This window comes from Tinamus guttatus, unplaced genomic scaffold, assembly GCF_059628265.1.
Source record: "Tinamus guttatus ecotype Peru unplaced genomic scaffold, ASM5962826v1 Tinamus_guttatus_pri_ptg000283l, whole genome shotgun sequence".
NCBI classification, from domain to species: domain Eukaryota; kingdom Metazoa; phylum Chordata; class Aves; order Tinamiformes; family Tinamidae; genus Tinamus; species Tinamus guttatus.
In genome coordinates this window covers 19,507-32,126 of record NW_028288817.1, presented here as the reverse complement: position 1 = coordinate 32,126, position 12,620 = coordinate 19,507, and the positions used below count along the sequence as shown (strand labels likewise).

General features: G+C 42.0%; 1 protein-coding gene across 1 annotated transcript; it reads right to left on the bottom strand.

Annotated features, from left to right (window-relative positions):
• Positions 1–8,886: 8,886 nt before the first annotated feature.
• Positions 8,887–12,334, bottom strand: RMP24 (ribonuclease MRP subunit p24). The gene is made up of 5 exons (XM_088527361.1): positions 12,251–12,334; positions 12,031–12,053; positions 11,422–11,621; positions 9,552–9,766; positions 8,887–9,147 (listed from the first exon to the last, which is right to left on the bottom strand). Exons 1-5 carry the CDS (start codon positions 12,331–12,333, stop codon positions 8,997–8,999), a joined length of 672 nt encoding a protein of 223 aa, XP_088383487.1. The 5' UTR covers position 12,334; the 3' UTR covers positions 8,887–8,996.
• Positions 12,335–12,620: the final 286 nt, after the last annotated feature.

The window sequence follows — 12,620 nt, the reverse complement described above, 5'->3', positions numbered from 1 at the left end:
GAAAGCAATTTTTAAAGGAAGTCTATTCTACCTTGTCAAAAATTACAATTCCTAGAATACTTACTGGATATGAACAAAATATTTCTCTTGAATGTGATTACATTTAGAGATAAGCACCTCAGTACAATTATCCTTTCTTTTAGAAATTGTCCTGAATTAAACCTCTGAGTGAAAAAACAGAAAGATAAAAATACAAACTGTTGAAATACCATTCCTTCTCCCATGCAAAGTTTGATGTTACCCAATAGTTAAAGGGGATGTGCATGTGTAGATTTAAAAAAAAACGCAAATAGAAAGAAAGCTCACATCCTCCATACTCAATCTTTGGGCATATATCTGCCAGCGTCCAGACTGCTGCTGCTGTGATTACTAAACATATATGTGATCTAAAAATGTCCCAAGCTTTGCCCATGGGAATTTAAAACTAAAAGAAATGAATGTTCTTATCTTTCCCCGAGATTTTTTAAAAATTGTGATGCAATTGTAGATTATTAATTGCATTATAGAAATCTGATTGACAGGTAGGAATGCTGAAAATAGTTTACCAGTGCTTGCTAGCCATCTAAAGATTTGTAACAGTTCTGAGTGGCAATTTCCCACACTACAGGAAAAAAAAACCAAAACAAAAAACAAACAACCCCCCCTCCCAAAAACAGTTAACCACAAATGGTCCAAGAGAGTTTTTTTTAGTCTAAGCTGTAAAATTAAAATGAAATTTATTGTCAACTTTTCATGATAAGAGAATGAAATGCAGATACAATTTTTATGCTTTAAACACTTCTAGTATGTTGAAACTTTACTAAATAAATTTAGATACGTATGTAGGCGCATTACAGCTGCAGGTAAAGTTTACTCTTGCTAAAGAATAGCACAAAATTTGTGGTAAATATTAAAACTGTTTACTTCATTAAGAATTGTAGAACAAATCCTAAAACGTAAAAGCCCACTAGTCCATCCATGGAAATAAGTACCTAAGGTGATAACCGTTGTGATGACATGGCTTGCTTAGAGTCCACTGAAGGATCTAGTCCTTGGATATTCAAAACCAGGGTGAATATGTTATGTTTATACAATTGTTTGCTACCTTAATTTAAAACAGTGATGATAAAGTTGAGTGCTGAATTTCCTTGATCTCTCAAGAGCATTAAATACAGCACAGTAGAGTTGTTTTTCATTTTCATAACTATTAGTGATAATGTTGCTTATCTACAGATATGTAGAACTGATAAAAGAATGAGGAAAATCTCACCTTTTTCCTGATGTATATAAGCTTTAATTTTGAGAAAGTGCTATTTTCTGTATATATTTGTCTTTGTTTTACTGTGAAATTGTTTACTTTAAGGAATGTTTAATACTTGATTTTTTTTTAATTATTATTCCTCAAAATTTGTTTAGAAAAGAGGGCTTGAGGAAGGTAAATATACGTTTAGAGCAAGTGTCATGTTAGTGTTTGAATGGTCTTTTATTTCTATGGGAAAGGCATCAGGTTAGATCTATATTGTAACTGTAATAGTATACTAGGAGATAACCTTGTCAGATACAAATGCAGCCCTCTAGTATAAAAAAGATACTTCCAAATTCTCAGGTTCCAAAGCTTAAGGTAAATGTCTGACACCTCAGGAAAAAGAGTCACTGGGTGGGAGAAGGAGGAGTGCCTGGAAGCTCAAAAGGAAAAAATATCAGAGTGGAAATGAAAAGCTAAACAAATATCTGCTTTTGAAAAACAAACAAACAAACAAACAAAAAAACAGAAATAGCAGTGTGAAACTCTGGGCAGTACAGTGTTTCTAGCTGTAGGACTGGTTTGGGGCATCTGCTCTGTGAAAAAAATGAGGGTGTCCCCTGCCCATCTCTTCTAACACAATATGTTTCTGCTCAGAACAGAAAGCCTACCCCAGCAAAGGTACAAATACAAAATTTCAGAAAAAAATGTAATATACTAATCGGCTTATTTACTTATTTACTCTGTATTGCACTTTTATTCAGTGTTCTCCAGAGGGAAAAAAAAAAAAGAGAGAGAAAAAAAAACAAAAAACAAAAGCAAAGACAATCCTGCATCTCTTTGCCATGGAGAATGTTGGGAGGTCTTTCTGCTGGAGTCTCTGGAACTGTTCTTGTATATTCTGCCATTTGCAGAATCAAGCTGTATTTTTGCAGAATGTTATGAAAGCTATCAAAAACATCTATTCCACTTCCGTGATTTTAAAAGGAAAGTCCTTAGTTGCAAAAAAAATTATGATTCTTAGAAATTGTGCTTTTTCTTGTTCTTTTTGCAATTTAAGCTATACACTGCAAGAACATTAGCTTGTCTGTGTTTCACTCCATTAATGTTGATATTAATATACTAAAATAAAACACCTTAATTACTTTCTAGGAACACAACTCAAACTACATGCTTAAATTTACATTCTTACTATTTCATCTGAAAAAATCTTCCAAATGACCAACTGAGAGCTTGATTACAATAAAAGTACATTCCTGTTTTTCCTGAAGTTTAAAAAGTCAGTGGATTGGAAGGTCCACAGACTAATATTGCTCTCACAAGCCAGTGAGAACTCAGTCTGGTACTTCAATGATTACCCAAAATGCATATTTAGGATGCAGTACTCCCCTATAGAAATAACCATAAAAGTCACAGAAGTCATGCTTAGGCTTAACTGACCCACCTCTGAAAAGTTGGATTTCCACCTTTTGGAATGTAAGCAAGTAGATTCATGGGTTTTGTGGAAATATTTCTGAACTAGAAAAACAGTGCTTCAAAAAAAATTGACTGTTACATTTATAAATACTTAGGACCAGTTCTGCTCATTACTCATGCGCCTGATCACAGTGACTATTTCTGCAGATAAAAAAGCAGATTCAAATGTTGTGTCTGCAAAGAATTGTTTTTTAATGGATGGCCGATTTGGTGTCAGTTCTTATTTCAGTGGCATTTATCTTGATTAAGCAGCAGCCACCTTGTTATTTAAAAATCTGATTCTGAGTTCACCTTTACTACATGTAAACTAGCCTACTAAGCATGATATTTTTGTGGGAATTTGCAGAAGTTTAATAGCACTCTTGTTACTTGTTTGCAAAAGAAATCGAATCATTCATTGAGAGCTAATAACAGCAGTTTGAAATGCAAACATGTTTCAGTATTGTGCTCTTCTGACAGAATGTGTAATCCTTGTGTAATATGTCCTTGAAATAACACCTGTCTGTATTATCTTTCATATTTAATAGAATAAAATATTGTTGTAAAAATATTTTTGAAATCATTGTTTAATGCTTACCTCTGCATTCTCATTTTGTGAATGGCTTTAATGTAAACCGATTTCTGTACTTAAGAGTAAGCCAAAATCATGTAGTGATGCCGAGGGAATAATTAGTACAAATTAGTACTAATTAGTGCTTGGTATTTGTAGAACAGACCTCCAGTTTTCAATGAGGAAGAAGTACTTTCAAAAGCAAATCTCTAAAATCATAAATTAAATATATATGGAGACATATATATATATATATATATATATGACAATCAGTGACAATAGTGTCTTTCTCCATAGACAGTTGGTGTCTTTCCACAGTGTCTGCCACAAAGGAAAGCTCAGGAAGTGTGGGTTAAATGAGTGGACAGGGAGGCAGACTGAGAACTGGCCAAATGGCAGAGCTCAGAAGGTGGTGATCAATGACACAAGGTCAACTTGGAGGCCTGTAGCTTCCAGTAGTGTTCCCCAGGAGTTAATATTGCTTTCAGTCTTGTTCAACTTCCTCATCAGGGACCTGAATGAGAGGACAGAGATCACCCTCTGCAAGTTTGCTGATGATCCAAGCCTGGGAGCAGTGGCCGATACACTGGAGGACTGTGCTGCCATTCAGAGAGACCTCAGCAGAGAGGAACCTCACGAAGTTCAACAAACGCAAGAGCAGACCTGTAGCTAGGCAGGAATCACCCCATGCACCAGAACAGGTTGGGGGTTGACCTGCTGGAAAACAGCTCTACAGAGAAGGACCTGGGAACCTGGATGGATAACGAGTTAACCACGAGCCAGCAACATGCTCTTGTGTTCAAGAAGGCTCATAGTATCCTCAGATGAATTAGGCAGAGCATTGCCAGCAGGTTGAGGGGAGGTGATCCTCCCTGCCTCTTCAGCCCTGGTGCTGGGCTTGACTTCCTGGGCCAATAGAGACATGAAGCTACTGGAGACAGTCCACAATAGGGGGACTGGAGCACTTCTATGAGGAAGGGCTGAGAGAGCTGCACCTGTTCAGCCTAGACATGAGAAGGCTGAGAGGGAATCGTATCAGTGCATACTGAGGATGTGCCATAAGGGAGGGTGTCAAGAGGCTAGAGCCAGACTTTTCAGCAGTGCTCAACTATTGTTGACCACTCCATAATAGGCAGTGGGCACAAACTCGAACAAAGGAAGTTCCATCAGAAAATGAGGAAAAGCTTCTTTATTGTGAGGATGACAGAACAATGGAAGAGATTGCGGGGTCTCCTTCCCTGGAAATATTTAAAAGCTGTCTGGACATGATCTTGTGCAAGATAGGGGGTTGGGCTAGGTGATTTCCAGAGGTCACAGAATTACACACCAATTGAGTGACCTCTGGAAATCACCTAGTCCAACAGTCTTGCACAAACATTGCACAGGATCCCACCTTGACAGGTTTTGGACCCTTCCAACCATTCTGCGATTCGCTCACCACTATATCCGCTGCTAGTCGAGCTGAAGAGGTGGTGATGATCCCTTGTCTCAATATCCACCCCGTGCAGGCATCTTCACAGCCTGCCAGTGCCTTCAGCAGGGCTAGTACTGCACCTCTTGTCCTGCAGTCCTCCATCCCTGGAGAGGTGGTAACTTCTCTCCCCAGCAGCATCTGGGTTTGAGCTACAAGCATGGCTCACAACATGGTCCTCTGCATCGCCGCAGGACCCAGAGGTGCTCAGGCTCTCCACTTCTAGGACGTAGCTGGAGGGATGGCTTTGGCCCAGCTCCTCCACACCCACGCAGAACAGGCAGCGGAAGTCCCTTGAACAGCTCTCACTTCCCCAGTTGGCCCAGCTGCACAGGGAGCATGTGTCTCTGGCCGTGTAAAATGAAAGGATCACCATGTGGGTCACCAGCACCACCCGTGATCCCTTACTGGCCAGGCAGCTGCTCTCCCTTGCAGCGGAGGAAGCAGAGTACAGAGTGGAAGTGCTGCCGCAGCTCGCAGGGATGTGTTCCCGCATGCTGCCCAGAGATGGGGCCAACCTGGGACCCTCTTGCCAGAGCAGGTCATACCAGTAGCAACAGGGTACTGCTGGCCTCCTGGCACCTCTGTGCACTGGCAAAGCAGCTCTACAAGGCCTGCTACCACCTGTGAGCCTGCATGGGCTGCTGCTGCCTGTTGGTCCCCTGCTTTGTGGACTTGCATGAGGACTCCCCTGCCCTGGAAGCTGCACTCTGTGCTCTCTCCTCAGCAGAACAGGCTCTCCCAGCAGCAGGCTGCACAGCATCTGCTGCAGGCCCTGGGGACACCTCAGCTGCCCTCAGCTTCAGGACTGCCTCAGTTGCTCCATCCTGCAGGGGAGGCAAGCAGGCCTGAGTGTGGGCTCAGGGCCACCTCTCCTGAAAAGCCTCTCTCCATACTCCCCAAATGCACCCCGAGAACAGCACAGAGCAGTGCAGCACGAAGGCTCCTTCCTACATGCTCTTGCTCTGGCATTTCCATCCTCTGCAAGCCCAGCCACAGGGCGCAGCAGGAAAGAGCATAGCAACTAGGTTAAAAGCTTCCTTCTACTCCCTCCCACATCCAGACTGCTGCTTGCTGCCCAGGCACATCTTCATCAGGAAAGCAAAGGCCACAACCTGGCCACCCAGCCTACCATCACCAGTATCACCCAGCCTTCTGGACACCTTTCTCCTCCTCCTTTAAGCAGTCAATAATTTGCTCTGCTGTTCTCAAGCACAAGGACTGGCCAAAGGGAAGAGGGAGTTCCTACAGAAGGTCTCAAAACCCAGAGAAGAGCCTCCTGCTGGGAGTCTGCCTATTGCTTGTGCTCAGAGCAGAGAGCAGCCTGGCTCCTCACCTCCTTCAAAGCACCTCCAGGTACTCGGTTTGCGGGGTCACTCTGAATCCCTGGCAGTCCCAGCCTAGCTCCCTGCAACCTCTTCGTCTGCGCAGGGCAGAGCAGGAAGCAAGCAGCTCTCACAGGCTGTTGAATGAAGACAGTTCCCTTACTTACTTAAGGACACATGGACCTTGGGTTATCCTGCCAAGATTGCAATGCAAAAATCAAAGAAGGCAGGAGCCCTGATGGATAACAAGCTAACCATGAGCCAGCAATAGGTCCTTGTGGCCAAGAAGGCCAAGGGTATCCTCAGCTGCATTAGGCAGAGCAATGCCAACAGGTTGCGGGGAAGGTGATCCTCCCTAACTATACCTTAGCCCTGGTGAGGCCTCGCTGGAGTGCTGTGTCTAGTTTGGGGCTCCCCAGTAGAAGATAGAGGTGGAGTTACTGGAGAGGCCTGCAGTGTATGTCTGCAAAGATGATTAAGAGGCTGGAGCATCTTTCCTATGAGCAAATGCTGAGAGAGCAGGGTGGAGAAGATTGAAATGGGATCTTATCCATGTTTAGCAATATCTGAAGGGTTTGAAAAGTCTGGGTCCTGACTCTCTTCAGTGGTGCCCTGGGACAGGGTGACAGGTAACAGGCAGTTCCATCTGAGTCTAAGGGAAAGATTTTTAACTCTGAGGGGCAACTGAGCACATCCTGCCCAGAGAAGTTAGGGAGTAGTCTCCATCCTTGAAGATATTCAAAAATCAGATACTGACTTTTTGACTGAGCAGGAACATATGTATATGCATATATACATATACATATGTAAATATCAGGACATAATTGTGAGCAATATGCTCTAGGTGACCCTGAGCAGCGGGATTGTACTAGACGATCTCCAGAGGTCCTTTCCAACCTCTACAATTTCGTGATTCTGAGAGCTGGTTGCATTAAGCAACATTTCATTATATGGGGTTATTTGGCAACTGCAATACATTTTCTTAGGGATTTGTACTTCAGGCTAACTCAAGTGTGGTCCTAGGGACCCACTGCCCATTAACAGTTAACACATTAATTGTACCCTTGGAGCATCTCTTCTGTGCTTTTATCCACAATCCACAGAATTATCAAAAAGAAAGGTGGTTCATGAACTCTTGAGACCACAGTGTTGTATAAAAAAGCACACAGGGACAAACAGGAGATAGGCTCAAAAAGCACACTCTTGGTGTGACATAAAAAAATTACTGTTGATGCACTTTTAACTTTACCAGCTGCCCAGGCCATTGTCATGTAAGTCTTAGCAATAATGTAACGTAAGTACACACTTCTAATATAAAAATTTATTATGAAACTTGTTTTTCATTTTTTTAATAATATACATTCTCCAAGACTGAAGTATTCTCCCAGAATATTGGATAACAAACATACTAAGAACAGATAAATTAATAAAAAGTTTTACATCAGAAAAAAAGTGCAACTTCAAGGTCCCTGTTTCAGCCCTATAATGGTACTTAATTTGATCTTACATGTACATAAGAAACAATCTGAAATAAATCTTTCAAAACTGTTCTGTATATGGTCAGGAGATATAAAAAGGTTACATATCAATCTTTGATATGGTAAACAGAATTTGCAACAACCTTTATTTCCTCTATCTTTTGACTGCTTTCAAGCCTGCCAACTTACTTGTTGGTCCTATTCCTTATTGGCATGCATTGAATCTGAATGCACTTAAAAGGATCTATTTATTAAAATACAAACTGGGAAATACAGAACTTCAAAATCAAACATAGAGGTTTTTCATCTGTTGATTCTCTTTTGAAAGAGGAAGTCTGAAGCATGATTTGCAGAACTGCCACTGCACACCGTATGCAGAGCAGCCTATACGCTCCATCCTGCCTTGTGGCTTCTATTGTCCTTTCTCACCTCCTGTCCTGAATTGAAAATGTAAAATCTGACAGTGGAGGAGCACTTCAACCTTGACCACATGAAAATTGACAGTGGGTGGGGGGTGGGGAGGAGAGGGGAAGAAATAGGGAATAAAACGATCACTGTCCTGAGCAAGCCTACTTTTCCAGACTTAACTCCAGGAAGGAAGGAACTATGAAGTCTGAGGTCTCTCAAAACTGAAAGATATTTTTTTTAAAAAAAGAGGTTCTTTCCTCAGCTATTTTTGAAAAAAAAAAAGTGACACATTTTGGTAACAATCAAAAAGGAAACATCCTGTTTACTTTATGGCTATAGTACTCATAGAAGTAATGGGGCAAGTCTAGTGTGAAGCTCTTGGGAGGTATATTCAGATCTTCCTGCATTACAGTGCCATCTCACAAGGTTCTATGTTACCTTGGGAGGAGCAGCAACTGTGGTCCAAATCACAAAACATGATAAAGAAACTTAATCTGGATGAATGGATACTGTTCTGTCTCTCTTTGTATTAGTGCTATCTCAAAGATTAAGTTGTTACCTTTGACTGTGTAGTAACATTTAAATTGCTGTGTCAAAAGACAGTGACTCTACAGGACAGTCAGGCAGACCTCTTGAACATATGGTACCTGCAGAATTTCTCAACTGAAGTGTCCATTTTTAACTCAAACACGGTAAGGATGAGATCTTTCAAATTCTATTGTGATACGTAAACTTAAAACTAGGGGAAGGGGAAAGAAATGGAGGAAATAGGTACAGGAATGGGGCCAGTATTGTCTGCTTCCTCAAAGAATAGATTTTGACTTTTAATTCTTGGGCCATTAGAGACTGCAAAACATGCTCAAGAGTCCCAAACATACTAGACCGATTATTTCATTTTGCAGGCAGTCAGATTCCACAGAAACAGTGGTTTCCACAAACCACGGTTTGTTCTTATACAATAAATACCATTAGTCTGAGTTTTAAAGAAATCACAAATTTTGTTGATCTACTACAACTGGAAAAATACTTATTGCTGTAATTTCTATTATTTTGCAATAATGAATAATTAAAGTAAAGTTAAGGTTTTCAAATCTGTCTTCTGACTTTCCTCTTTTTCTTCCAGATTAAGCATCCATTTTAGCTTAGAAAAGTGATATTTGGAGTTTCGAGGAGTCTTGGAAAAAGAGCTGTTTGATGTCTGTCCAGGTATACAAGTTCTGAAAAATAAACGACTCAAATATCTTAAAGGTGAGATACTAGAATTAGTATAAAGTAACTGTATGAAAGCGCAAATACATATGTGTGAAAAGTAGTGTATTTTCACATGAAAGTGAGCAGTTACGAGTTATGCAAAATTTAAGCATATTACTAACAATAACATAATTGTGCATTCTTTACGCATTGTCACTTTTTATCACAATCCTTGTTTTTAAAGGTTAAAATATCAAAGCTGATCCCTTTATTCAGATCACTAAGGAAAAATATTTAACTATCAATTAATTTATCTATAAATTAATCTAATTTAACTATCAGTTTAATCTGAAGCCACTGAGCGGAGCATGAATTCCTTTCCCAACTCTACCCAGTAAAATGTCTCTTTAAATAGGAAAGAAAAATGTACCTGGGAAGTGATGATGGACTCTTTCCTTTAGATCCAGACCTGCTGCAGCTTGCAGGTGTCATTTTGTTTGCAAATGGACTTTTCCGATCTGGTGTCTTAAGGCCAGTTCTAATGGTTGGAGTGGTTCTAATGGAATGGTGTGTCATGGTAGCCAGAAAATCTCTGTTATTACCATAATGTTTTGTTGTTTTGTTGCACGAGTTGCAAGTAACCAGCTGCACAGAGAGGGAAGGAAATATCATCATTATAACAGTCTTTCCTCCTCACACTACAAAGCCACTATAAAGAATTATCCAAACTATTCTCTGAATATCATGACACCAGCCCAACTAGTTAAACATTTGCTTAGATGAAACACAGAGATTATAAAAGGAACATGTATTTTACAGCGAGTATTTTCAGTCACACTTCATAAACCAACTAGGTCCCATGGGTTTATCTAGAAATGACTCCAATCCCTGGCAACTAATTTCAGGAGGCCTTTAAATCTAAATGCAAACATGTGATGCAGTGAGCTAGGAAAAACAACCCCAGCAGAACAGAAAGATGAAACAGCATCTGAACTGGCTGAATATACATCAGTGGTGTTCATATTTCACTGAAAAATATGATACACAAAGTGATCAAAACTCAGTAAGGGAGTAATAATAATAATAATCCTGACAGCTGATGACATCTGTATTTCCTGAGTTTCATTTTGTGTTATTGGCTCTCTAATCACTTTTAGTTCTGCAAATATTACTTGACAAATCAGCAGATTCTTGTCTGAGAACACATCAAATATACTAGTAACTTTCAGACCTAGCAGAGTGCTCTCATTTATTAAGATATCTGTTTGCGTGTCTTGTTTTTATATTTCAGTATGCCTCAGCAATAGTAGATTAAATATATACTTTTATTCTTCAAAATATTAGATTTATAGTCTTAGATAATTTTATAAAAAAACCCTAAAGCCTCAAAGCAACCTTATCTCTGCTTATATGACATATACGGTTTAGTTTTGAAACACTTCATTTACAGACTAATATTTGGCTAATATTAAAGTTTTAAGCAATTCAAGTTATGCACAAGGTACAAGTAAAATGTTTTGGTTACCATGGCCTATGGATATAAATGAAGTAAAGCTTTTAAATTTAGTTAATATACTTTTAAACCACACATACAACTGAACAACAACACAAAAAAGTTTCAGTCACTCAACTCTTCTTTTGATCTGAAACATCTGGGTAAAAACAGCCTGACTTCAGTAAAGCCTTATCTTTGGTGCACATCTGAATTCTTAGGCATATTTTTGGGGAGATTCATAGCAATGCTTTGCATGTAGCATAGATCACTGGTCCTAGTTTTACCATACTTATACAAATTGGACAAAAGAAGCAGACAAACTCCGACATTCTTGCTATTTTTGCATAACTATGCAAATGATACGACTGATACAATCACGGACAGTGGAAATGCTGAAGCTTCTTGGCAGGAAGAAATTACTTAATTTAAAGCAAGCTCTTAGATGCCTACAGAGCCTGTCCAAAATGCTGCCAAAGAGAAAGATCACAGGAAGTGCAGTGTTGTTTGTGTAGCTTTGCTGACATGTTTTTTTAGGGGAAAGGAAATAAGGCATGTCTGCTCATACCATTGTGCTCTTGATCTCACTGCTGTGGAGAGTAGATTTCAAAGTGTTGACTGTGAATGTGAACAGAAGCTCTCCCCAAAAAAAAAAAAAAAAAAAAAGAGTTTTGTGCTCATGAAGGTAGAGATGTGTAGGTGAGAGCTCCACTTCCAAGTGGAAGACGTGCATATTATGCCTCCTGTGCTAATGAAAAGGTTTCAGGGAAATATTAGTAACTTTGCGGTTCCAAGCAAACACCCTTACCAAAACACTTCTCGAGTCTCTGTACTTTCTCAACAGCTTTGTCTGCTTCATGTTGTGTTTATGGTTCTTTGTCTCTCGTCTCAGAACCCTCTCTATCCGCGGAGTCACCTTCATCTTAGGTTTGAGACGCACGCGGTGGTTATCAGGAACGAGGAACTGGAAACAGTAAGGACACATCCCCTCTTTTCGGAGTTCATCATCTACAGATCAATCAAGGCAAAACAGCAAAATTTAAATGACAAAAATAATCATTGTGTTTTTCAAATAAGAACTTTAAAAAAGCACACAGCGTGACTGTTAACCCCCTGACAGGTGACCTACTTAGAATTTCAAACTGGTTAAGGCCACACTAGTGCACTTTTTTCCTCTCACAACATAACACGGTTGTAGCCCGGTTGCACCTTCACTCAGTAACAACCACGCCGGCGCGAGTGTCTTTGCCCAGGTCTCCTGCGCGGCACATCTCTGTTGCACACACTGCCACGGCCGCAGCCCGAGGCCGGCGCCCGCTGCGATGCTCGCCGCCGCCGCCCCACTCCCGGGGGCCTCTCCAAGCCGCCGGGAGGGCGCCCGGGCTCCGCGCTCCCGCCGCGGCCACAGTGCACTCGCCTTTGCCGGAGCTCAACGTCCACCTGCGCCAGGAGTGGGGAGGAAAGGAAAAGGAGCAATGACACTGCCGCCCGGTAAAGCGCGTCACCCCCAACTCCATCCCCGCGCGGCAGGGGGCCTGACTTCCCCGCGTCGTAAATTAGACCGGTCCCCTTCCTCCCTCCCCCAGCTGCTGGCCCCTTCCCGCCGCGCAGCCCCCGCGCCGGGCGCACGCCCATACAGCAGGAAGCGGGCCTGGCCTGGGCACGCGCTCGCCAGTGCTCGCGCCGCCACCTCCAGGAACCGCTGCCGCCGCCGCCCCATGCCGCCGCGCCGCCGGAAGTCTCTCGCAGCCAAGTCCGGCGGCACCCAGCGGTCGCAGCACGATCGTTCCGGGTTCTCCGACCCTGAGGGGCAAGGAAGGAAGGAAAGGGGCAGTGGTGGCGGGTGAGGCGCTGGTAATGGCTGCGTGCGGCCGTCGGGAGAGTGGGGGTGCCGGCGGCAGTCCCCAGTGTTAGCGAGGGGAGCCTCGCTCTGGGCGGATTCTTTTAGCGGGGGGAAGGGGGAGGACGGGGGAAGTTGTTGGGATGCCCGTGCCGCCCGGCAGGCTT

Bases quoted from the DNA above. Each gene is read 5' to 3' on its own strand.
- RMP24 (XM_088527361.1), bottom strand. From the start codon at position 12,333: ATGGGGCGGCGGCGGCAGCGGTTCCTGGAGGTGGCGGCGCGAGCACTG. The intron at 11,622-12,030 runs GCGAGTGCACTG...ATTGATCTGTAG, and splicing joins GACGTTGAGCTCCGGCAAAG to ATGATGAACTCCGAAAAGAG. The intron at 9,767-11,421 runs GTAAGGGTGTTT...CTCTCTGTGCAG, and splicing joins GAGACTCGAGAAGTGTTTTG to CTGGTTACTTGCAACTCGTG.